Raw genomic sequence first — 26,867 nt, forward strand, 5'->3', positions numbered from 1 at the left:
GTACTGAAGTAATTGGACGATGTATGAAGGACATACCGTATATACTCGAGTATAAGCTGACCCGAATATAAGCCGAGGCCCCTAATTTTACCCAAAAAAACTGGGAAAACTTATTGACTTGAGTATAAGACTAGGGTGGGAAATGCAGCAGCTACTGGTAAATGTCTAAATAAAATTAGATCCTAAAAAAATTATATTAATTGAATATTTATTTACAGTGTGTGTATATAATGAGTGCAGTGTGTGTGTGTGTGTGTTGCAGAGCTTTGGTGGGGGGTGGGCATTTTTTTTTTTTATTATTGTAATTTTTTTTGTTTGTTATTTTTTTTTAATTATTATTATTTATATTTTTATTAATTTTTTCGTCCCCCCTCCCTGCTTGATACATGGCAGGGAGGGGGGCTCTCACTCCCAGGTGGTCCAGTTGATGGGCACTGTGTAGGAGGGGGCTGGCAGAGCTCTTACTTACCTCTCATGCAGCTCCTGTCAGCTCCCTTCTCCGCCGCGCCGGTCCGGTCAGCTCCCCTGTCAGCTCCCAGTGTAACTATGACCCCGCGGCTCTCGCGGGACTTACACTGGGAGCTGACCGAGGTGCTGAATGGACTGGCGCAGAGGAGAAGGGAGCTGACAGGAGCTGCAGGAGAGGTAAGTAAACACTTCCTGCCAGCCCCCCTCCTACACAGCCCCATGTCTGTATTATGGCAATGTAAATTGCCATAATACAGACATTGACTCGAGTATAAGTCGAGTTGGGGTTTTTCAGCACAAAAAATGTGCTGAAAAACTCGGCTTATACTCGAGTATATACGGTATGCTTTCTTTGAGTGGACTGCTCATTTCTGTTTTTTTTGTTTTTTTGTTTTTTATGCGATTTTAAAGGGACACTATAGTCACCAGAACAACTACAGCTTATTGAATTTGTTCTGGTGAGTAGAATCATTACCTTCAGGCTTTTTGCTGTAAACACTGTCTTTTCAGAGAAAATGCAGTGTTTACATTACAGCCTAGTGATAACTTCAATGGCCACTCCTCAGATGGCTGTTAGAGATCCTTCCTGGGTCATGGCTTCCTAAAATGCATCCAAACATTGTGTCTCCTCTCTCTGCATTCAGACACTGAACTTTCATCATAGAGATTCACTGATTCAATTAATCTCTATGAGGAGATGCAGATGGACCAGGGCTGTGTTTGAATCATGCTGGCTCTGCCCCTGATCTGCCTCTTTGTCAGTCTCAGCCAATCCTTGGATCAGGCTACCACTTCTGCTGATGTCAGCAGGCAGTGGGGCAGGTCTAAAGGAAACAGGGACATTGTATGCAGCTGCAGACTTGAATACAAGTAAAATTTTACTATTTTAGGGAGACATAAGGGGACCAGGGTGGCTAGATGCTGGTTTTAACCCTATAGGGTCAGGAATACATGTTTGTGTTCCTGACCCTATAGTGATCATTTAACTTTTTTTTTTAACTATTTATATTGAATGTGATTAAATATGCCATATAGATAGTGGATGACCAATATTTATCATACTGCAGTGCAGTGTAATCTATAAATACTAGTCGGCTGACAGGTGTCTTTTTTTTTTTTTTTTTTTTTTCTTTTCTCTCTACGTAAGTCTTGTTATCATTTAGATTTTTTTCATTTTGATTTTCACTTGTAGAATCTTCTTATATTAAAACTGCACATGAGCATTTATACTATTTTTGTGAGTGTGGTGGTGTTTAGTGTTTTGGCATTGGCTATTTAGTCTGACTCTGTCCACCATTAGTCTGGCCACTCTAAAGACCGATTCACAGCTAGTCTAATTTTTATTGTGCTCTTGGTCTGTGTGTTTTGGATCCTGTCCTATCCTTCCATTCTTCTGGAATATTTTTTATTTTATTTTTTTAAATGTCCTTTGTGCTATATTTTGGTATAACCCATTTAAAAAATTAAATAAGAAAAAAATTCACTAATGGTAAATGAGCACAACACCAATATCTGTATTTGCAAATATCATCTGCCATGAAGCGAGTGCCAATATGATTTGATATATACTTTCATGCCCCTAAGCTGTATCTGCTTCTCTCTCCCACCTAATTTGTAGGCCATCTTCCATTACAATGCAGGCCCTGTCTGAAGAGGACAGACGTTTATGGATGGAAGCAATGGATGGTCGAGAACCTGTAAGTGTAAGCAACAACCTTTCTGTAATTTTACGAATACCAATAAATACACAAAATGTGTTAATATAGCATAGTAAGGCAGTATAGTTTGAAATTTAGAATTGTATATATGTAATTTCTGGGTAGTTTGAGGTTGTTTCCATTAGCACAGAATATTTACTAGACAATTTTCTAGACTATTTACATAGTTACATAGTTACATAGTGACTGCCACTAGATGTGTTACTAGGCACCAATGTGAACACTGCTTTTTGTCTGAAAACGCAGCATTTAGACTGGAGTACTTGGCATGCAAGGACTTACTATAGTCATCAGAACCACTGCATTAAAGGGACAAACTTTAATCATATAAAGGAGGCCCCTGCATGGTCTAGCAAGCTATTAACAGAGCAGGAGATAAGACATTTCAAATTAAACCGAATTTGCACTAAAAGTGTAAATATTTGATAACTATTTACAGGAAGTGTTTAGGAAGGCTGCACACCTCATATATAAGGATGTGTGATGTGGGCTGCATAAACATAGTGATTTAACTCCTAAATGGCTGATAATTGAGTAGTGAGACTGCAGGGGTATGATCTGTACACCAAAACTGTTTTATTAAGCTATAGTTGTTTTGGTGACTATAGTGTCTCTTTAAGCTGCAGTGATTCTCTTGCCTATAGTGTCCCTTTAATTTGTGCACAAAATATTTCCTGGAGCCCCTATGTAAATAGTCTACACTAGTAGAGTATATTCTGTGCTAATGGGAATTGTAGTTTTACAACATATGGGGGGAGGGGGAGGAGTGTTCGCCCAAAGAACACTATGGGGGGCAGGGGGGCTGACACTAACCCTAGAGACGCCACTTTCTATGATAACACGATAGCAGCGTGCCGTTGCAACAGATTTAACACTGCACTTGCATTTAGTGAATCTACGATAACATCAGACCCCAAAAGGGCTGTGAATGCCATTGGACTACACCGAAATAATTGTCAAATTCATCAACTATTAAAGGGACACTATAGACATCCAGACCACATTATCTCAATGTTGTATAAACTGCAATGTTTACGTTGCAGGGTTAAATACATCTCTAGTAGCTGTCATAATGAGGGCCACTAGAGGCATTTCCGCTGCACTGACCGGTGACTCAATAGCCCGTAGAAACGCATTGAATTTAGACCATTGGATAGCACCACCATGAAGGAGGCCATGTGTCTTTGACGCTGCAGGGGGTGGAAAGGTGAATCAGAGAATTAGGTTATGGCTTTGCAAGCTCCCTAACACGACTTATTGGTCCTCTATAGGGAATAAATGTAAACATTATTTAGGTGTTGATGAGAGCAGTGCCAAGGAAACCTCAGGGTTGCAAAAAGGTGGTGGGGAATTTAATACAACCAGAGACAGGGGCGCTATAGCATTAGAAATACGTGTTTGTATTCCTTTAATTCTGCTTAGGAAACGGCTCAATTAAAATCATGACTGCTGCAAACAGCAGCTGCTGTTTACAAACGTAACTCCCATTAATCTCAGCAGACAGCACTGTCTGAGATTAGGAGGTCTGCACGGTTGCAGTAAAACTTTGCATTACAGGGAATTAATGCATGTATCCTATCATGATCTATACCGTACAGGAATAAAAATGAATTAATAAATGATAATATTGTGTGTGTGTGTGTGTGTGTGTGTGTGTATATATATATATATATATATATATATATATAGCAATCGTGCAGTAATATTCTGTCTTTTAGGCAAACCTCTTCTTATCGATCTAGTTAGTTATCTTGGAATATTCTATATCTTGAATCTATTGTTCCATCACTTTATATTATCTTGTTACTCCTTAAGGCTTCTTAGCACCCAGGTAATACATATAAAATGTACAACATGGTCAGTCTGGCTGCACTAATATATGGTCACTAGGTGGCAAACAGAGATTGAATTTAATTCTGAAAAGCACTTGTGTTTCAAAGGAAGTAAATACCTTGTATTTGCTTCCGATTCAATTCTTTCCATCTTATCCTCAAATGCTTAGAGTTAGTTGTCCAGTTCTTTGATTTTAGATTCCACCTCCCCCCCCTCCCCTCGCTTTATCCAGACAAGTGCCCAAACCGTTGGAAAGCAGTAGCTGTGTTTTCTTTCAGCCTGTCCCTTGCTGCTCTGTGTTTATGAAAAAGCTACATTTTAATATCCAAGCACATGGCAAGAGATTAAACAAGAAGCCACACGGACTGTCTCTGAATGATCATCCAGTCCAGCTCAGAATGCTGCAGGTCCTCAACTATAGTCTTGTCTTTCTACTTTTTTATTTTTTTCTACTTTTTCACATGTATTTTTATTTTAGATCCTGTGACAGGTAAAACAGTAACAGTCTAGCATGGCAGGGACAGGTACTCGGATTAGTGTCAAGTTTGCACAGCATCGTAAAATGAATTTCAAACGCACACTGCTGAGCTTTTCCATCTGTTCAATGGCAAGTCAGATGGCTTTGCAACGTCAAGTGCCAAATTGCAAAGCCCACATGTTACCATAGTGATTGCTGTGACCATATTAATAAATGTGAACTTTACAAAGCCATAGCTGTTTATCGGGAGAATTGCTTTCTACACTCTTGCTTCTATTGTAACATACGTCGAATTAACCATTAGAAACGCAATTCTCTGCATCACATTGAGAACAAGACTTCCTCCTAACAAATTTTGCTCTCTAAAAAGGATGGGATACAAATAAAAGGTCTGGATTTTCCCCCAGCAAATTAAAGTTAAAGAAGGTGACAAATGGCAAATGTTTTGCCCATATAAACCAGGCAGGTGTTTATTAGCGCTAACTGATGGCATGTTAAAGGTTAACAACCTACAGAACATCGATTAGTCAACAGGAAGCAAGGCTAAAGATAGCAAGGTGCATTTTAGACTGAAGTGTTTAGATGAGCAGATCGCTGGTAGGAAACCCTAAATACTCAGTTTGAGGCCACAATTAGTCTTGCTTAGTATTTTGTGCATTTGTTTTATTATTTTTAGTAACGTAACCAGTTTAGGTTTTTCATAATAGATTAAAGATATATATGCGTGTGTGTGTATATGTATATATGTGTGTGTGTGTATATGTATATATGTGTGTATATGTATATATATATATATATATATATATATATATATATATATATATATATTAGTCCCCTTGGGTTCCCAATCTTGTCTCTGTGTGAGATTTAGTTCAGCATTACTACCTGTAAAGTTTAGATCTGCTGTCCTCCTTCTTTCCCACATGGCGTAGGGATAGGCAACCTTTGGCACCCCAGATGTTGTGGACTTCATCCCCCTTCATGCTCTTACAGACATAGTGCTGGCAAAGCATCATGTATAGGCCATACCCTCTAATTTGCTATTTTGAGCCAATATCATGCAGTCTTTTTTTAAATGTTTTTTAATTTTTATATGCACTACTTAGAACTGCACTTCAGACAAATATGCACTCTTTAGGAGTGTGAGTGGGGATGTGGCCAGGAGCGGGCAGTTCTAAGAAATTTTAGGTGACTTACTAATAACAATTTGTGCAATTAAAATTGAATTTGTAATGACTATTCATGCTCAAATACAAAGGTGTGTGTGTGTGTGTGTGTGTGTGTGTGTGTGTGTGTGTGTGTGTGTGTGTGTGTGGTTAAAAACCGCTTTCAAATGTTGCCGATCTTGGTCTGCAGCCTTTGCAAGCGTTTTTTCCTTTTTTCCCAGCCCAGACTGTCTGTGGAAGTCCAATCACAAAGTTCCCAATGTAGCTCAATGAGAAGTATTTGCAAGGCAGGTGCTCTAAGCACTTGTCTGCCTATTGAGTTTAGCTCCACTGAGCTAATTAAACCAGGAAGTAACCGGACCGGTAGTCTGACACGAGAGGGATGTAACAAGGTTAATTTATACAAGTGCCAATTGCTTTTGAAATTTGCACTTTTTGTAAAATGAAAGGAAACGCTCTTCACACAGAGTACTGCAGCGAGCTAAAGTATCTGAGGTGTGTAGAGTGTTAATTTAAAGACACATTCCTGTGAGTATTATTGCTGTTGAGCTCTGTTACACACTCAAGACAGTAACAATATGGAGCTCCTAGAAAAATACACATTGGGGTAGAAAAGCGGTTTGGGTACAAAAAATGGACTAACCCTCCTAAATAGGAACAATTGGGAGGCATGCACTTATTTAGACTACAAGTGCTATACCATACAGGACATTTTATTAGTGATCATCTGCTTTCTTTCTCATGTATTACAATTTAGTTAATGACATGTTAGAGTATTTAAACAAGTAATAATGGTCAAGATCATATAGGTTATGCTGATATTATTGTGTTTTTAAGTTATTGTCTAATTTATTACCCTTAGCCCCCAAAAATAACACACTACTGCCTGGTTGCATGCACGCATACAAGAAATATATAGGGTTTGGTCAGTGTAAAAGTTATTCTTTAGCAAATAATTCTGCTAGTAGTATAGTGTAGTAACTGCGTATTTTCTTTTCCCAGCAAAAACAAGAAAAAAATCTGGTGGCTGTACCTCCTCTAATGTACCTCTCTTAAAACATGTGAAGCCACATCCATGTAAACCACGACTGGGGTGGTTAATAATGAAGATATTACGCTCATTCAGCCAACTTCTTTACAGCACAATAAACCACACAAGAAGTGGTTTGCTGTGCTTTTAAATTGAAAGCAGAAAAGACGTTTTAAAAAAAAAAAAAAAAAAATGTAGTAAATGAAAGTAACTTTTTTTTCTTTGTTTTTTAAGACGTAGTCTCGTGCAAACTCTCCAGTCAAAACTCTGTTTTGATGTGTGATAATCGTGCCCATGCGTGAACTCTGCAACATATGTAATCACTTTATAAATATACAAGCAATGCATGTTTTATATATGTATTTGAACTCTATGATGCTTGTAGAACTATGTCTCCTTTAAGCATTACACTAGTCTGACAAGCTTTGATCAGATATTTGTTTGTTTTGGTTTTTACATTTCTACGCTATTATCTCCATATTGCATCAGTCAAAATGTTCTACCTTATGCGGACCTTTGAGAGATGTCATACATTTGCAAAAGGGAAAATTAGTTTAAGAATAAAGTCTTTTTTTCAATGCTGTGCCGTGTCCTGCTGTCGATAGGAGTTTATGCTGCGGGCTTCCACTCTCGCACAGCAGAGGACGACTGGACAGGTTGCTGCTTGATTTTATTCAGCAGACTGGCGTCATCGATGTCTGGAAAGCTTACCATCCCGATGAGCTTAATTACTCTTTTTACTCGGCTCCACACAACACCTACTCACGGCTAGATTTTTTCATGGTAAGTCCACTTGCCTTATCCAAGGTGGCGGGATCTACTGTGGGCTCTATTACTTGATCGGACCACGCCGATGTTTCCATAATGTTGGATAAGTGGTGTACAGCAACACCTTTGTCCTGGAAATTGAACAGCTACTTACTTAGAGATCTGGAGATAGTCATTACTTTGCGTAGGGAATTAACCGAATACTTCAAGGTAAGCACAGGGCCAGGTCCTTCCATGGTGACGGTGTGGGCGGCTCATAAGGCGGTCATACGGGGTATACTGATTTGTGAGGCCACATTGGGAAAAAAAAAACACATCACAACTTTTGGTATTCCTCCTGGAGTCTTTGAGGATGACTCAACAGAAACACAAATCAAACCATTCCCCAGCCCACTTGAAGGCAGTATGCGCCTTGCGATTGTCGATTCGGGAAACCCTCCTGGACTACACGGCACACGCTATCATATGTTCCAGAAGGACATTTTACGAAAAATCTCATAAAATGGACACTTTGTTGGCTAGGTCTCTTCGCCCAAGACAGCGCAAAACACACATTACGAAAATTCCTTCCTTGAAAGACCATACAGCTCCGGGCCCGACAATTTTGATGGTAGCTATTACAAAACATTCTGTGAAGAATTATCACCCCACTTAGAGTCCTGGTTTAATGACCTTATGGAAGGGGGCACCCCAAATAGTTATTTCTCTAGCGGATATTGTCTTATTGCCGAAACCAGGCAAGGACGATTTGGACCTGGCTAACTTTCAACCAATTTTATTCATAAACCACAATTCTGAACTTTTAGCAAAGATTCTTGCGAACAGATTGAATCCTCTGCAACCGCGGTTGATACATGCCTACTAGGTGGGATTTGTCCCCAGCAGGCAACTGTTTGAAAATACTCGACGTAATGTGGATCTCATTTGGCGACAGGTTATCACTAAAGCGCCATCACTGATCCTGTTTCTCGATGCCGAAAAGGCGTTTGACAGGGTCAAGTTGTTTTATCTCTTTGAACTGCTGGCGCATATTGGCATCCCTACTCTGTACTTAACAGCGATTCGCAGTATGTACACCAGTGTTAGGGCTCAGATTCTGATCTCTGGAGATCATGTCCCACCGTTCACGCTGAGCAATGGCTCAGCCTTGTTGTTCGTTTTATTATTCGAGACGCTTCTGCAAGCAATCGGAACTAACCCAAGTATACAGGGGGTTGTAGTGGGCGGGCAGAAATGTGTATTATCCAACTTTGCAGATGATGTGTTCTTGACCCTGACACGCCCTAGAGAATCCATGGTGGCACCATCACATTTTATATAACTCTCACTCATCTCAAGTATTTAGGAGTTTGGCTGACGGCAGATCCTACCCGATTGTACCAACAAAATTACATCCCTGTGTTTAAGGCCCTCATTGACGACGATATGGAGAAGTGGGTTGATAAACCAATCTGGTGGATAGGCATGATCCACTCTTTGAAAACGAATGGGTGGATAGGGGTGGGTCCAGTCCCCCACCATAACCGCTCTTCTGCTCTGCCGCCTTGTAGGGTTGCTGGTTTCATCCTTTATCCCCTGAGGGGGGACCTGCAGGATCCCCCTGGGGGTACTCCCCTACCTGGATCTCTTTGTTGCGAGATTGCTTCTGGGGCTCTCTTGCCCCAGAGGCTCTTTCTTGGGCTATCTGCGGCTTTCCCCCCATCCTCCCCCTCCTGTACCTGTCCCTTCTTTCTTCTGACTTTCATTCCTTCCTCTTTCTGTTTGTGTAGCCGAACTTTTCTTAAGTGGGGCCTATAACAGTGGGCTTATGTTCTCCATGTTGTATGCTAACTGGTGGAATACACTAAGGCTGGTTTGGAGGGGACTACATGTGTTACATGTGTCTTGCTATTGCTTTGCTGCTCACTGGAGTTCTTTAAATAAGCACCAAGACTTATTGTTAATGTTATAATTGTTATAATTGTTATATTTTATTTTACTATCGGAATCTTCTGTATTGGAACCCTTACACTGTACATATCAGTTATTCTGTATTATGACTGTTTCATGACGGATGTTTGTAAATCTTTTACATTGTACCAAGTTATTATTTGCTCATTCTGTATGGGGTGTTATTGGATGGCCATCAAGGCAAAAATAAAGAATGAAAAAAAAAAGTCTTTACATATGCCGTATGTGACTAGTAAATGCCTTATTAGTTGTTGACCTTATTTAACGTTCAGGATTAGCATTAAGGAATACGTCCTAAAGAGTCTTCTCTAACACTCACAGTTTTGTTTAAATCCGGATTTCGAAATAACCAGGAGCATTTTCTGCAAATTCGTTCACCTCTTTATTTTTAATCAGATTTTCAACTGAATGATGTGTAATTGCATTAGTTAGATGTATAGCGGGAACGGTTAGAGGTAGCTATGATCAAATTATGGTATTTTTAGGCCTTAGGAGCTGTGATTTTTCTAAAATTAGGTTACAGTTAGCTCTTGCTTTAGTTCCTGACTCTGTCTGCTTGACTACAGTATGGAAGAGACATCTGTATGTGTGTGGGACTCTCAAAGAAGGGAGGGGGGATCTTGCAACAGTATTTTTCCTTTCCTTTTTGCCAGCTTTGTATTAGCAGTCTGGAAACCTATTCAACTTGCTGCTTTAATTTTTTAATTTTTTTTTTTTTATCCCTTTTTCTTGGATGGGGCATTGCTACCTCTGTGTATTCCAATTCAACAAAATTCCATAAATATTTAAATTAGCTTGCTACTGTACATGAGCAGTCAGTTTTTGTGTTTTGACCTTTTTAAATTCAGTAATTTCTAAGTGAGGTTCCTTTTTCTGTCTGGATGATTAGGGCTGTGAGTTCTTTAACGTTTTAATTTTTTTATTTTTTTTATTTTAACACCACCCATACCCATTTTTGAAATATTTGTTATATAACTGTACAGAGAGCAAAAAACAGATGGCTGGCAATAACCCAGGCAACTTCTGCTTTGGATGCTCGAAGGGTTTCCTGCCCTTGTAATGAAACAAAACGGGGGTTGGTTTTAATTGGGACCATGGTTTCTTTAAGGCTTTGTAAATGCTTCAAAGATGACCGACACAAACTTCCCGCAGAGTATGGAACCATAGATGATTTTTAATACCTATAAGCACAGTCAAGCAGAAACATTTTCCATGCAGTCACCCTTCTTAAAAGAGGATTTATATACACGGAGACGTAATGTAAATGGCACTTTGTTAAACGTTCCACTGCAGGCTTGTTTACCAAATACTTTGCATGCTTGGATACTTTTTTCTTTTCTTTTCTTTAGTTAGTTGTAAAGCATTGACTTTTTATTTTTCCTCTTACCATTTGACCGCCCCCTTCCCCACCCACATGTCTTTCAAGAGGTTGTCCCTTTTGTAAAGTTTTTTTCAAATTGATTTTATTAGCACTATAGAATAAAGGTGTTGGAATACATCTGTTCATCTGTTATATAGACTTTTAAAGTGGCACTCTCTATTTCCGTGTGTGTGTGTGTGTGTGTATGTATTCCTGACACTATAGTTTGGAAACCGCCGTTTAGGTAGCTGGATCTGTTTGTTTATATGGTTAAAATGTACCTTTTTGCATGGCTCGCTCCACCCTACCTCCTTGGCTGAGATGATCAAACTTGATGTCAGCCAATCCAATGGTTTCTATCGGAAAGCATTAGGAGGCTAAGGCGCATGTGCAGCGCTACTTAGTATCTCCTCAGAATGATGCATTGAATGAATGCATCTCTATAGGAAACGTTCAGCGGAGACGCTGAACGTCAGTGCTGCACAAACTGGGAAGCACTTTGAGTTCCTGTCAGAGTGGCTGCAACTAAAGGGGTTACTGGGCAGTAATATAAGCACACAATGTTTACATTAAAAAGCCTGCAAGGACAGGCAGACACCAGAACAACTACATTAAGCTGTAGTTGGATCTAGTGACTATGTCCCTTTAATCAAGGTCCTGTTTTATTTGCCAAGCTAAGTTATCCACAGTCCATTACATAAAATAAATCCACAGAAGGGCAATCCACAAAAATCATGGACAGAGAAAAACAAAGAAGCGGAGCCCACATATTGACATTTAGTACAAGGAAGAAGAAATTATATATTTTAATACAATTCAGTTTTTTGGTTGGAATTACCTTGAGGGCACGTAACCCAACACAAAAAAAGAAAATGCGCCTTAGATGCTACATTAAGGCCATGTTCTCCATGCACACTAATTGTCCTTCTGTGATGCCACCCCTCCCCCTTGCCCCCCTTCACTGTAAGGGGAGGAAATGTCAGGAAAAATAAGTATGACATGGAGAGGAGCTGTGCCTCCTTTGGAAGTATTCTATCTTTCCTGAAATTACGCCATATTTCTTTGTGATTTAAAGGAACACTATAGTCACCTAAATTACTTTAGCTAAATAAAGCAGTTTTAGTGTTTAGATCATTCCCCTGCGATTTCACTGCTCAATTCACTGTCATTTAGGAGTTAAATCACTTTGTTTCTGGTTATGCAGCCCTAGCCACACATCCCCTGACTGTGACTGACAGAGCCTGCATGAAAAAAAAACTGGTTTTGATACCGGAGAAACTGACGGAAGCCAAGCACAGAGAGATGGACACAGGTTTCTTCAGGAAGGAAGAGATTCTTTATTGGATCACCGATCGGGACTCAGAGGGACTAGCGTCACCAAAATACAGCAAAGTCTGAGTACTGAATACATAGAGTACATTCCTTATATAGCACTGTAGCTCCTCCCACAATTAACTACACCCACACATACCCTTAACCTATTTAATGAATAGAGTCTAAACTCATCCATCCGGTCTAACCACGTGGCTCATCTGATACAAAGGAGAGGGACGCGTAATTCCAGTTCTTACATTCCTGCACCTGGTCAGTACAGTGATGACAGTATCTTAGCTACGTGTTATTAACTAACTGATACTACAAACACATATACATACATATGCCTTGTGGCAATCTTAGCCTGCTAAACTTGTATTTTACTGGAATTACATCACATTCCCCCCTTTGATGCCTCTGATATTTCACAATTACTTGAGGCATCACTTAACCTTGGTTTGCATATACCTCAGGTTACCATGAACCAGACCAGACTTATCTTATGATGTGAATCTTCAACATTCATCTTCTTGCATTGGTTCTCCCTGATCTAGAGCCTTATACTTATATATCGCCATTATCTGTGCAGCAGCCTTCCTCTCTGCTATACTTCCTATCAGGCTTTGCACAGACCTAACTACTAAGGGTATAAGACACGGTAGGAGTAGACACAACAGTAAAATCAGTAGGGCTCCACCTACCACTGCCTTAAGCCCTCCAAACCACTCATACCAGCTACCAAACCAACTACTTGGATTGTACCCTTTCCATACCTGAGTAGGCACATGCGCTAGTTTAACCATATGGCTAGTAAGCTCAGCTATTGCTTGCCCTTCGTCATCTATTTGAAGACAGCAATTACTTAGGTTAAACTTCCCACATACACCTCCCTCTACTGCCAAAAGGTAATCCAAGGCTAATCTATTTTGGTAGACTGCTGTCCTCATCCTGGTGTTATGCTTCGCTAGAAGATTGAGCGCTTGTGATGTCTCATTTGTGATAATCTCAACCACCGCCTGTAATCTTATAATACGGTTGAGCATATAAATAGGGGTTCTATAACCAAAGGTACCATCCTCAGCCCACGTGGCTGGCCCATAATAATCTATGATACGCTGGGGAGGCCATTCATCATCTTCCCAGGCGCCTATCTCTATGGGTCCCCTTTTCTTCCTATGATTCACATCATACACTTTAACACCTAAAGTCTCACCTGTTTCAATCGGTAACAAGAAGAAGGATGGTTTGAGCATACCCAACACACATGCCCCTTCCCAGTCCTGTGGCAGCTCCGAATAGGCTTTCTTACCACAGATCCAGTACAAATTTGCTGGGGCTCTCCAAATAGATGTGATGGATAGATCAAACCACACATCCTTTAAATTGGCATATCTAGCAAACGGGTTAGATGGTTCTGAGACATTTGAAGCCGACCACCAAGTTGTATTCTTTGTATCATCATCATAAGCTTTTTGCCCTAGACAAGTTAATTCTCCTACAGAAGTATTATACATTATTCCTTTCCTTGCTATGCAAACATAACCTATGATGGAGGTCTTTAATCTCCACTCAGATTTACCTCTAACACTCATATGATAATCGGCTTGTGTAGATATTAATTGGTCAACTGCCTCAGAACCGGACATTACCTCCTTTGCTTCCCAAGGCCATTGGTCTCCCATGTTAGTACCTCCACACACATAGCAGTTGGTAACATTAAGACTACCGGCAATACTTTCAGCTAGATCAATGAACAGGTTTTTAGCATTATGGGGGATCTTATTATCTATACTCATCTCTTCGTAAAAGGAATGGTATACTTGATGAGTCTGGGAGGATACCGTATCAGTCTCTATTCCTATAAACAATAATGTCCCAGGATCTAAACCCGTCCCGTATATTTGAAACCCAAATAAATTTCCATACTTATCTAAGAACTTGTCGGGGTTATTAATGAGTATATGGACTGGGTTGCATTCCATAGACTTACAATAAGGGCTAGTCGGCAACTTAGTCACTATCATGTCTTTGTCTACTGTCTGTCCCCAAGTTGCCCACCCCACACAAGACCAATATGGGCAAAAGTTATAGTCTTTATTTGGGCATCTAGGACTTACATATTTATTTTTGCTACTGGGACAAATATATTTATCGTTAGACCCATACGTCCTCTCCCATCTAAGATCCCCACATACATTCCACGGCTTTCTACCACTCGATATCGCTTTACACGCATCAAATAGCAGAACACCCGAAGAATGTACGGATTCTAACACCGTTTTATTAATTAGGGTCCCCTGAGGATCTCCATTCCTGAGAGTCAACCAAATTGTACGAGGCTGATACTCCGGACTGAAGCACTTAGGTTCTCCTACTCCTAAATGGCACACACTATAATCTATATTTAAGTATCTACATCTCGATACATCTCCTTTACACTCGTATTGTGAATGCCAAATTAGGGTTTGGGAAATATGGTTACCTGTTCTCGTAGTCTTAATGCATACCTCACAGCTAGGAGTGTCGGTACCTCTACCTTCCTGAATATAAAAACACATATAAATAAACACTATCAAAAGCACATCTTTCGCCGTCATCCTCAGTCTTCGTCCGTGCGATGGCGCCTCAGCTTCCAGGATGTGAGGGGCTGCAGGGAATGGAGTTCTGCTCATCTTCACAGGTGTCCCTTCGAGACTTTCCTGGCTTATACACTATGTGATGGTAAGCGGACAGGCTTTATTATGGCCTTCTCACTCACACCTGTAACAATAAAATTTGTAATCCACAATAATTCCTCGTTACTCCGACTGAGTAGTGCGTTTTAACCGGATCTTGCAGGGATTCTCTGGATCTGCTGTAACTTGCCAAGAATCGACTGCTGCTGGTTTAACCCTGGAGTGATGTATCCACGGAGTCACTTCTGCTACTTTTATTGCTGTAGGGGTAGACAAAAGAACAACATAAGGACCTCTCCACTTGGGCCCTAACGGTACAGTATTCCACTCTTTAATCCACACTTGGTCTCCTGGATGGTAACTATGAACAGGGGGATAAATATTCACAGGTAATCTATCTTGTACCCATTTCTGTACCTCCTCCATAGTCTTACCCAACTCTACAACCTGCTGCCGAGTAATTCCTTCTCCCAACTGACTCAAGTCCCCCCTTAAGTTACCAAGTACGGGAGGTGGTCGCCCATACATGATTTCAAAAGGAGAGAGGCCCATCCTTCTGGTAGGGGTACTGCGGATTCGCAATAAGGCTATAGGTAAGAGAACGTTCCACTTAAGTTGGGTTTCCTGACACATTTTAGCCAACTGGTTCTTTATAGTTCTATTCATTCTCTCTACCTTACCAGAACTCTGGGGTCTATATGCAGTATGAAGCCTCCACTTTATACCAAGCATATGAGTCAGTTGTTGTAGGCACTGGTGAACAAAAGCTGGACCATTGTCCGATCCTATAGAACAGGGTAGTCCATATCGGGGTATTATTTCTCGTAGCAGGAATCTCACAACTTCTCCTGCTTTCTCTGTACGAGTAGGACATGCTTCTACCCAGCCTGAATAGGTGCACACAATTACCAGCAGGTAACGATGTCCACCCGATTTAGGCATCACTGTAAAGTCTATTTGTAGATCGAACATGGGGAGTCCCCCCATAAACTGAACTCCTGGTGGCTTTACTGGTCCTTGTCTTGCATTATTCTTAGCACACGTTACACATCTGCGTACAATGGCCTGAGTCAAGTTGGACAATCTTGGTATGTAGAAATGTTTTCTAAGAGATTCTTCAGTACTGTCTCTCCCAGAATGTGTCCCGTTGTGATAATTTTGGACAATTTCTACCGCTAGCGATGCTGGTATAACTATTCTTCCATCTTCTAGCTGATACCACTTGTTCTCCAGATACTTTCCCGGTTCAGTCTTTAACCACTCCTCTTCTTGAGCTGTATAAACTGGAGTCCATTGGGACAGTGGAGTTGGTATAAGAGCAGCTATATGCCCTACATACTCCTGTCTTCCTGATTCAGCAGCACGCTTAGCTGCACTATCTGCCATCCGATTTCCCTTGGTTACATCACCATCTCCTCTCAGATGCGCTCGACAATGTATGATACCGACTTCTTTCGGCTCCCACACTGCTTCCAATAGTTGTAGGATTTCAGCTGCGTACTTGATTTCTTTGCCTTCTGAATTCAGTAGTCCTCTTTCTTTATACAAAGCTCCGTGGGCATGAGTGGTTAAAAACGCATACTTAGAGTCCGTATAGATATTTACTCTTAAACCTTCAGCCAATTGTAACGCTCGTGTTAGTGCTATTAATTCTGCCTTTTGTGCTGATGTTCCTTTCGCCAGTGGCCGAGCTTCTATCACCTTGTCTATTGTTGTCACTGCATATCCTGCATAGCGGATCCCTTCTTTCACATAACTACTGCCGTCGGTGTAATATTGAACATCGGGGTTCTGGATGGGAAAATCACGAAGATCTGGTCTACTTGAGAATACTTCATCCATTACTTCCAAACAATCATGTTGACTTTCAGTAGGTTGTGGCAAAAGGGTAGCTGGATTTAAGGTGTTTACAGTCTCTAAATGCACTCTTGGGTTTTCACACAACATTGCTTGATACTTGGTCATACGGCTATTACTAAACCAATGATTTCCTTTGTAATCCAACAACGTCTGTACTGCATGTGGGACTCGTACATAAAGTTCTTGACCCAGAGTGAGTTTATCGGCTTCAGCTACTAGCAGGGCGGCTGCAGCTACGGCTCTTAGACAAGGTGGAAGTCCGCTGGCCACTGCATCCAGTTGCTTAGACATGTAGGCAACAGGTCTTTGCCATGATCCCAAGTACTGTGTCAATACTCCCACAGCCATTCTTCTTTGCTCGTGTACATATAAGTAGAATGGTCGTGTGTGATCAGGTAGACCTAATGCTGGGGCACTCATCAAAGCCTTCTTCACATCTTCAAATGCCGTTTGCTGTTCTTGGGTCCATAGGAAGGGGTCGTGCTCTGTACCTTTGATAGCTGCGTACAGAGGTTTTGCCAGTATCGCATAGCTGGGAATCCATATCCTACAGAAGCCTGCTGCCCCCAAGAATTCTCGCACTTGTCTTCTATTCTTGGGTATTGGTATTTGGCAGACAGCCTCTTTTCTCTCTGGCCCCATAATTCTTTGACCTTCAGAGATATGGAATCCCAGATACTTGACAGTTGGCAAACACAACTGAGCCTTCTTTCTAGACACCTTGTATCCTGCCTTCCAGAGAATGTGTAGTAGATCGTGCGTTGCTTGCTGACAGATTTCTTTTGTAACTGCTGCTATCAACAAGTCATCTACATATTGTAACAATACACACTCTCCTGGGATGGACTCGAAATCCAATAGATCTTGACTTAGGGCTGAACCAAATAGGGTAGGTGAATTTTTAAACCCTTGGGGCAGTCTTGTCCAAGTCATTTGGCGTTTTGAGCCCGTTACAGCGTTCTCCCATTGGAAAGCGAAAATACATTGACTTTCTGCGGCAATTCGGAGGCAAAAGAAGGCATCTTTGAGGTCTAAAACTGTGAAGTAAGTAGCCCCGCCCGGAATTAAAGCAAGCAGGTTATATGGATTGGGTACAACTGGATGTATGCTAACAACCGCATCATTGACTGCTCTTAAGTCCTGCACAGGTCGATACTCATCTGTGCCGGGCTTTTGAACAGGCAGCAATGGGGTGTTCCAGGGGGAAGTACAGAATTTTAGGATACCATACCGTATGAACTTATTCAGATAGGATTGGATGTTCTTCTTAGCCTTCTGCGGAATGTGATATTGTCTTAGGCTCACTGGATAAACCCCATGTTTCAGTTCAATTTTTATTGGTGGAATATTGCGGGCCAGTCCTGGTGGGTTGTTCTCTGCCCAAACTCCTGGTATGTTAAACAATGTCTCATCACTCCTAGGGTTTTGGCTAGTCAACACTGTATAAAGTCGCCACTCTTCTTCCTTTGGTACGGATAAAGTCATAATACCTGAAGGTCCATTAAACTTTAAAGATGTTGTTCCATCTGGTAGGAACGTAATCTGCGCTTGTAATTTGGATAGCATATCACGTCCCAGCAATTGGACTGGACATTCAGGCATATAAAGGAATTGGTGTTTTACTACGTGGCCTCCCAATGTACAGAGTCGACTTTTAAGAACCGGTCTTTCAGCACTTCTTCCAGTTGCTCCTATCACAGTAATAGTCCTTCCAGATGGAGGAGCAACTAGATTAGTCACCACTGAATGTTCAGCACCAGTGTCGATCATGAACGCACTCCTTTTCCCCCCTATTGATACATCGACCATAGGCTCCGCTCGACCAAGGGGGATGGAGCCCGGTCGGTATCAATAGTCCTCCATGACCGTGTCAGCCAATCCTACGAAGTCCCTACCTTCTCTATCGCGGGACCTTTGCGCTGCTGGAATATATCTGTCTTCCCTAACACTTCCTCTATTCCCATTACTCCCTCTATAACCATTACTCCCTCCGGGGCCTCCTCTACCTCTCGCTCTGCCTCTAAAGTTTCCGTAGCCTGCCCTGGGTTGGTCTCTCTCGTACTGCTCTCTTTGCGGACATTCGTTCCTCCAATGCCCTTCTTCCTTGCAATACGCACACTGATCCCTACTCAAAGGCTCCCTACTCCATCTATTATTGCCTCTATCTGGGCCCCGTTTATCTACGCCTGCGATCGCTACCGCTAGCATATCAGCCTTTTTACGCATCTTGCGCTCCTCCTCTTTCTTGCTTTCTGTTTCCCTATTCATATAGACCTTATTAGCTACCTCCATTAGTTGGGAGATTGACATACCTGCAAACCCTTCTAACTTTTGTAGCTTGCGCTTAATATCTCCGTAAGCTTGGCTGACAAAGGCGGAGTTCACCATTCGGGAATTGTCTGCGTCTTCCGGATTAAAGGGGGTGTACAAGCGGTACGCCTCCAATAATCGGTCATAAAAGACACTGGGCGCTTCATCGCTTTTCTGAATCACCTCAACTGTCTTTGACATATTAATAGCCTTCTTTCCTCCGGCTTTCATGCCAGCAATTATAGCGTCTCTATAGGCTCTGAGTTGAACCATATCAGCACCATTTACGTTCCAATCGGGATCAGTGTTGGGATAATGTGTTGCGGCCCATGCTGCTGGATTAGCTTGGTTCAAAGCACGGGCTCTATCTTCTAATGCTTTAATGGCTGCTTGATTTATTCTTGTCCTTTCCTCATTGTTAAATAAAGTCATTAGTAACTGCTGGCAATCAGCCCATGTCGGATTATGCGTCTGTACTATTGAGGTGAACAGATCAGTCATGGCTTGTGGTTTCTCAGTATACGAGGAATTATGGGTCTTCCAGTTTAAAAGGTCGGTAGTGGTGAAAGGGACATATACGAAGACAGGGTCAGCGTGTGCCATTTGACCTGCGGCATCGATATAAGCTGACCCGGGATTTAAGCGAAGAGGCATCTGATAGTGCTTTAATTGTTGGGCACCAGTCAACTGTCGGGTTTGGATGGGGCTACGTAGGGAAGCGTCAGTCATGGGTTCCGGTCGGGGAGAAATAGGGTATGGGGATGTGGGAGGTTGGTTTTGGGAAAAGGTAGTGAATAGAACACTTCGGGCCGAGCTAGATGAAGCTTGACCGGAAGTCTGAAGTGGCGCCAAATCAGGATATTCGTTTCTAATGGGGGTGGGTTCTGGTTCCGGAAGGGGAGATTTAGTACGAGGGGGGGTGGATCCTGTACTGGAGGAGGAAGCGGAAGTGGATGGGGGTAGTGAGGGAAGGGTTACAGGACTTCCTGTATTTGCGTCACTTCCTCTTACCGGAAAGTAAGGGGGCGGCAAAGGGATCTCGGACTCAGGGGGCGTGTCCAAAATGGGCCTAACACCAGCCCTAGTGGACGAACAAGTCCTAGCTACCATGAGGCGACACTGTTCCTCGTGGCATGTCCGGAGCCATTTTGGCGAGTCATTTACGGCCTGTCTCCAACAATCAATATAAGGAAACTGGCCGTAAAGTTCAGGCCTACCTGATACAGCCACGTGTAAGCGCTGTACCAGAGTTGGATCCAAACTGCCACGTGGCGGCCATGCCGCAACCAAAGTAGGCCACTCCCTAGTGCACAAAGTGACCAAACGTACAGGGGACATCTTAACCCCAAAATCACAAACTTTGAATCCCTTTTTAAAATTCTTAACCATACATCCTAAGGGATCCGGAATCGTTGACTGCGACGCGCCCATATTTAACAGTGGAACGTCGTCGACAACGATTACTATACACGCGTACTATTCAACAGTCACACCCGTTTCCTCTGGCAACAGCACCACGTGGTACGGTTACCAAGTGAAACGTACACAATAACAATAAACACTCAGGGAATTCCCGTACACACACAGCTGCTACACCAGTCACTATATAATCAATATTATGCCCTTTGGCGTAACTACACAGTCACCCACGCTATAATTCTCTATATACGAATTACCCGTCTATAACACACCCCAGTAACATCGTCTTTTACAAATAGCGGTTACAGTACGGTTAGCATAGGTCAAAGCACAAGTTAAGGTCACAATACAATTATTAGTGGTTATGGTGTTAAACATGCAATGGACGACAATGATTAGTACTTATTATATAATGTCAGTAAATATACAGGGTTATGGTACCGTGCACTATAATACAGCAACACACTATTAACACTCTCGCTAGACGGCTGAGCTCGCGCTATCTAACAAGATATACACTTTACTAAAACAATCGTTAACACATTTACAATTCCCAACTAAACTATTGGCCAGTACCTTGAATGGACTACCTAAAACTATATACACCCGTTTTGGTTAGCCACACTGCCCAATCACCACATATACATAGCGAGCTAGAGAACCGAATTTACACAGGCGCCTCTTAGTCGCACTATACAACGAGCTAGAGATCCGAATTTACACAGGCGCCTCTTAGTCGTACTATCAAAAGTCTAGTGGGTTCCAAATTTACACGCCTTCCCACTTAGCCCAGATAGGATGAGAACTAGCGAACCGAATTTACACAGGCGCCGCTTAGTCTCCCGGTCCCTCCGACCTAGCGAACGTAATATACACCCTAGAACGCTAGTCTAGACAAGACACCGGTGTCCGGCTAGGGCTATCTTACACCAGGACCCCGCCTGACTAACCAAATCAAACGGTCTGACTAAAGAGCGTTCGATCGAGCGGTGCGCCTTCGCTCCTTCCCTCCGACAGAGGGGGCAGATACAGATTCAAAAACCCCTTTGGGCCTACCGCACAATCGGTATACCCCTAGCGGGTCCTGCCGTCTAAAACAGCAGTTATCTTACCTCCTCGTTCCTGAACCTGAGTTCACACTCATCGACGGGGACACCCCAGCACTTCTTACGTAGAGGCCGATGATCTCCTGGACAACAGACCAGTGGCGCCGAGACGAAGGGAGGTCCACGCAGAAGTTCAGGGGTGCAGCCGTAGAGAACGTGGGCAAAGATAGACCGTCTCACGCCTCTGCCTCTCAGCTACCGTTGAACGATGAGCTTCCCGGCCAATGCACCAAATGATACCGGAGAAACTGACGGAAGCCAAGCACAGAGAGATGGACACAGGTTTCTTCAGGAAGGAAGAGATTCTTTATTGGATCACCGATCGGGACTCAGAGGGACTAGCGTCACCAAAATACAGCAAAGTCTGAGTACTGAATACATAGAGTACATTCCTTATATAGCACTGTAGCTCCTCCCACAATTAACTACACCCACACATACCCTTAACCTATTTAATGAATAGAGTCTAAACTCATCCATCCGGTCTAACCACGTGGCTCATCTGATACAAAGGAGAGGGACGCGTAATTCCAGTTCTTACATTCCTGCACCTGGTCAGTACAGTGATGACAGTATCTTAGCTACGTGTTATTAACTAACTGATACTACAAACACATATACATACATATGCCTTGTGGCAATCTTAGCCTGCTAAACTTGTATTTTACTGGAATTACATCAGTTTCACTTTCAAACAGATGTAATTTACCTTAAATAATTGTATCTCAATCTCTAAATTGAACTTGGCAGGATATAAAAGAAACTCTTAATTAAACAGAACTTGCAATAAAGAAAGCCTAAATAGGGCTCTCTTTACAGGAAGTGTTTATGGAAGGTTGTGCAAGTCACACGCAGGGAGGTGTGATTAGGGTTCATAAACAAATGGATTTAACTCCTAAATGGCAGAGGATTGAGCAGTGAGGCTGCAGGGGCATGTTCTATACACCAAAACTGCTTCATTAAGCTAAAGTTATTTCGGTGACTATAGTGTCCCTTTAAGCTAAACGTACTATAGCTTGCTTAAATTAAAATATTCACACCAGATAAGTATTATTTACAGCAGATCCATATCAAAATATCTAATGTTAGTGACTATATCTGTTTTAAAATGTTGTTATTTTGTGGTGCAGGCAAGCTGTTGCATGCAAATATCTGTACTAACCAATTTGTGTGGGATGTGAAGACACCTCTACTTTTAGCATACGTCAGACTTCCTATTGTGGTGTAAAATACTGTACATGCATTTTTCTTACTCGTGTTGGTTTATGGTGTACAGTGCGGGTTCCACAAATATACAGCCACGTTCCATTGATTTGCATGCAATGCAGATTGGTAAAGCAAACCTAATTTGACCTTTCCAATAACTGTTCATCAAAACGAAATACCTTTCATGCAGCAATTTGATTTGTGCTTGTGCATAAACCCTCTTCTGAATAGAGGTTTGCCCAACATAAAAATGTTTCATTACATTACATTGTAAACTGTACCATTATTTTGTATTTCTATCACTGATTGATTTTTAGATTTTTTTTTTTCTTTTTCTCTTTTTAAAATTAAACACCGTTTTGAACTAAAACTGGGGCTCAGAGACCATTTTTAAGAACTTTAAAAATAAGTCTTAGGGATTTAAAGTGAAGCATTAAGGTTAGGAAACCAAATTTAAGTGGATAGGAAGTGGATAAAACAACAATGACTCCAAATATAGACGTTTACATTATATGTGCAAAATAGAAGTATGTTTTTTTTTTAACATAAAGACCTATATGAACTATTTCTTTAAAACAATGGGTTTATGAGCAGATTTTAGAAATGCTTCAGATAAATTGCTATGATAACACTTTTTTGCAGACTCCACTTCTCCCTTTCCTGATACAGTGGGCTGATAAACCATCCCTGAGCCTGGGTGTAGCGGCACCCTGGTAGAGTGAGGGGTTTTCACCGCCAGGAGATGTCCTTTCTCCCCTGTTGTGATGTTGTGAAGGGAGGCTGTAGAGTAGAGCAGGAACAGCTCTTAGAAGAGCTAGTGATTATAGAGCAATCCCAAGGCAGGGATTTCAGCAGGTATAGCTTTTCCCTATAATCACGAGGCGAGGCTCTGTGTTGAGGGTAAATCAGGAACTAAAGGTTTATTGTGGCACACTGCCTTTTATACAGTTTTCCCCCACAAGGTTACCACCCAGGTGGCACAGGGACACAGGAACAACAAGCCAATCAAAACCATATTTTCCTTCAGTCACTCCCATACAGTGTACACAATCCCTCCCCTCTGCCTGTGATACAATTAACAAAGACAATGGACTAACTCAATTAACTCTAAGCAGAAAAATATAAATTTTTACAAAGTCTGGGGGAAAAAAAACAAAATACAACATATACCCATAAAAGTCAGATCCCCGGATATCCCCGATCCAGGTGAACACATCCAAAAATCACCCAGATCGGTTCAGGAATTTCTTGGAAGTCATAGTTTTGTCCGACCGCAAGCATGGCCCCCATGCCCAAAGCAGTTCCATAGAATCAGGGCTAACGATCGGTCTCTCTGTCTGGAGTACAAAAGTGTCTAAAGCATTGCAGCCAGGTTTATCACAGGGCAGGAGGCTAGCAAACAGGCCCCTCTAAAAGCCAGAAGCGAGGTCATTTTCGCCCTACTGGGTATTGGTGGGTCTTCATGGAGAAGCATATGATTGGAAATCAAACTTCTTGTAAGCGTGTTGCCTGCAAGGAGACAAACTGACGTTTGCCCCTGGCGCACGGTGCACTCTCACAACAGATGGTTTTGAATTTTTTTGCACACAATTCACATTATACAGAGATCGTTCCAGGCTGCCTAAGTCATGAGCATAGGGAGTCCAAAAAGCCTCCGACACAAGAGTTTAAAGTTTAAATGCTGCACATACAGACTCCTGCCAACATGACAACTTCAAAAGGTAGAAGTGGTCATGGTGGTTAGAGTAACCCTTTAAATCATCCTTTCGAAGCTTGAAAATTAGTCAATAGATGTTATCTGCCCCAGTATTCTGGTGGAGAAGGTCTGCTTCTATATAGACTAGTATTTAGGATCATCGTAAGGGGATCACAAGAAACAAGAGTGCAAAATCTATAGACATTAATATGGTGTTCTCCATTATGAAAATGACAAACTCCAACTCTACCATTGCTCAGTTTTTCTGCGTAATTCTTTGTCTACCTCACAACAGCTTTTCATATACGGATTGGGTTCTTGTGTGAGGATAATCCTGATGGACAAAAGGGAATCCCTAATTGCCTGTGAAGATAAAGATTAGTATTATCAGACCTTAGAATGACTGGCTTTAATATGAAAGGAAAGGCATCTCTAACAAGTGAGACAAAACCAGGGACGGCAGAAACTGGAACAGATAAACAAGCCAGGGGTCTGGGCTGTCAGCAGACCGGGAAAGATCAAATAAAAAGGTGGTTTAAGCACAGGTAACGGAGAATAAGCAACATGACCCAGAACACCGGACATGGGGTCATCAACGGGCGCTGAGTGACGCATAAAAAGAGCGGTGTTCCTGACATCTTGTTACTTATCAGAACAGTCTTCCTCTCTGAGCGCACTGGAACGACAATGGAGTGATTTTAAAATGATCTGTACTAGGTGAAGGTGCAGACCATGTATGCCACTGGGGAATCATTTTATTTAATATATTGCCAATTTGGCAATGAAATAAAAAAAATGCTCTTTTGTTGAAGGGCAGTAGTATTCTTCAACACTGCACACCTCTTCCACTACTCCATAAGGCGGACACCGCTGCAGCCTTACGGTAGCACTGACATGGCATTTCTTTGGCTTGTGTGCCAGCAGAGAGCCTTCTGAGTGCCCGTTGTGACTTTTGTGCCATAGGTTCACCATCTAGGTTTGTGCCGTAGGTTCACCATCTCTGCATCTATGGGCTATTAAATAGTCTTACTTTAACGTGTGCCAATATCTCTTAATGTGGTATGGTTCAGTTTATGGTAAAGAGGTATATGTTTTACAGTATAATTTTAGCAGGCGCTGCTATTTCTCTTATAATGAGCGTTTCTCTTTTCCTAAAACCAATAAATGCTATTGAAGTGGTACCAAAATAATGTGTCCTTACTGCCTGATATTTAAAAAGTTTGTGCAAATTTTTTTTTCCAGTCAATACTTATTTTTTTTTTTTTTAAAGTAGATTTGTGCAGACAGGCTAAATGTTTTGGTTTCCCTTTAAATTTGTCAGCAAAATGAACTTTGTAGGTTAGAACTGTGTGTACAACATAGTGTGATAAAGGGCTAGTTTCCATGTTGCCTATGGAGTGGCAGAGATGCTTTACATTTGGCCTGCAGTGAGACAATGGTGTGCTGTGTGTGGCCTAAGGTAGGAGAAGGAATGGGAAGCCATCAGTGTGGTCTATGGGGTCTGTGGCAAGGTAGAAAATATGAAGCTTTAATGGTGCCCTTCTTTGCGGGGCGCAGGAGTAACTGATATTTATTTCTGTTCTGTTTAATAACTTATTCCCACATTAATGTGCACTATAAAATAAATATAATGCATACAATCTACTAGTTTAACATGCATGTTTTTTGATTCACAGGTTTACAATTCAAACAAAGACCACCAAAGTGAAGGAAGTAAGTATGAGCAGCCTAAATATTAATATAGAACTCTATAAACCGTAAATTGTTGCAAATTAAGCCAAAATTGGAAGGGGGAGGGGGGGGGAGGAAGAGATATCACAGCAATGTTTGCTGCTGTGATACGGTTGCTTAAAAGGACACTATAGTCACCAAAAAAACTTCAGCCTAATGAAGCAGTTTTAGTGTAAAGATCATACCACGGCAGTCTCACTTCTCAGTTATTTGCCATTTAGGAGTTAAATCACTTTGTTTATGAAGCTCTAGGCACACCTCCCTGCATGTGACCTGCACAGCCTTCCTAAACACTTCCTGTAAATAGTCATCTAATATTTACACTACCTTTATTGCAAAATCTGTTTACTTTAGAATTTCTTATCTCTTGCTCTGTTAATAGCCTGCTAGACCATGCAGGAGCACCTTGTTTGTAATTAAAGTTGCATTTACAGAGCAGGAGATGATAACTTTAAAAATAAGTTACATCAGATAGAAAATTAAACCATTTTGTTTGTATCCAGACTGACAGTCAAAGCCAGTGGGGGTGTGACTAGAGCTGCTGAAGTAATATTTATAAGGTAAATATATATAAAAAATAATTTATAAAAATTATCCAAAGTTAAGAATTTTACTAGTATTAAAAAACTATATATGGCGCTATAGAAACATCCCCCAAATGCAATTCATATGTATTTAAGCATTGCATAACAAAAACAAAAGTAATTTAACTCCTAAATGGCAATTAATTGAGCAGTGAAACTTCAGTTGCATGATCTATACACCAAAACTGCTTCATT

General features: G+C 41.5%; 1 protein-coding gene across 3 annotated transcripts in view; it reads left to right on the forward strand.

Moving 5' to 3' along the window:
- The window catches only part of ARHGAP26 (Rho GTPase activating protein 26), a 431,709-nt gene that overhangs the window by 167,056 nt on the left and 237,786 nt on the right, over positions 1–26,867 (forward strand). For all 3 annotated transcript variants that reach the window (XM_063447382.1, XM_063447384.1, XM_063447383.1), the window contains exons 11-12: positions 2,087–2,165; positions 26,034–26,070. In XM_063447382.1, the coding sequence (XP_063303452.1) occupies positions 2,087–2,165; positions 26,034–26,070 (116 nt within the window). The remainder of the gene's footprint in view (positions 1–2,086; positions 2,166–26,033; positions 26,071–26,867) is intronic.

The sequence above is a fragment of the Pelobates fuscus genome, chromosome 3, assembly GCF_036172605.1.
Source record: "Pelobates fuscus isolate aPelFus1 chromosome 3, aPelFus1.pri, whole genome shotgun sequence".
Lineage (NCBI taxonomy): Eukaryota > Metazoa > Chordata > Amphibia > Anura > Pelobatidae > Pelobates > Pelobates fuscus.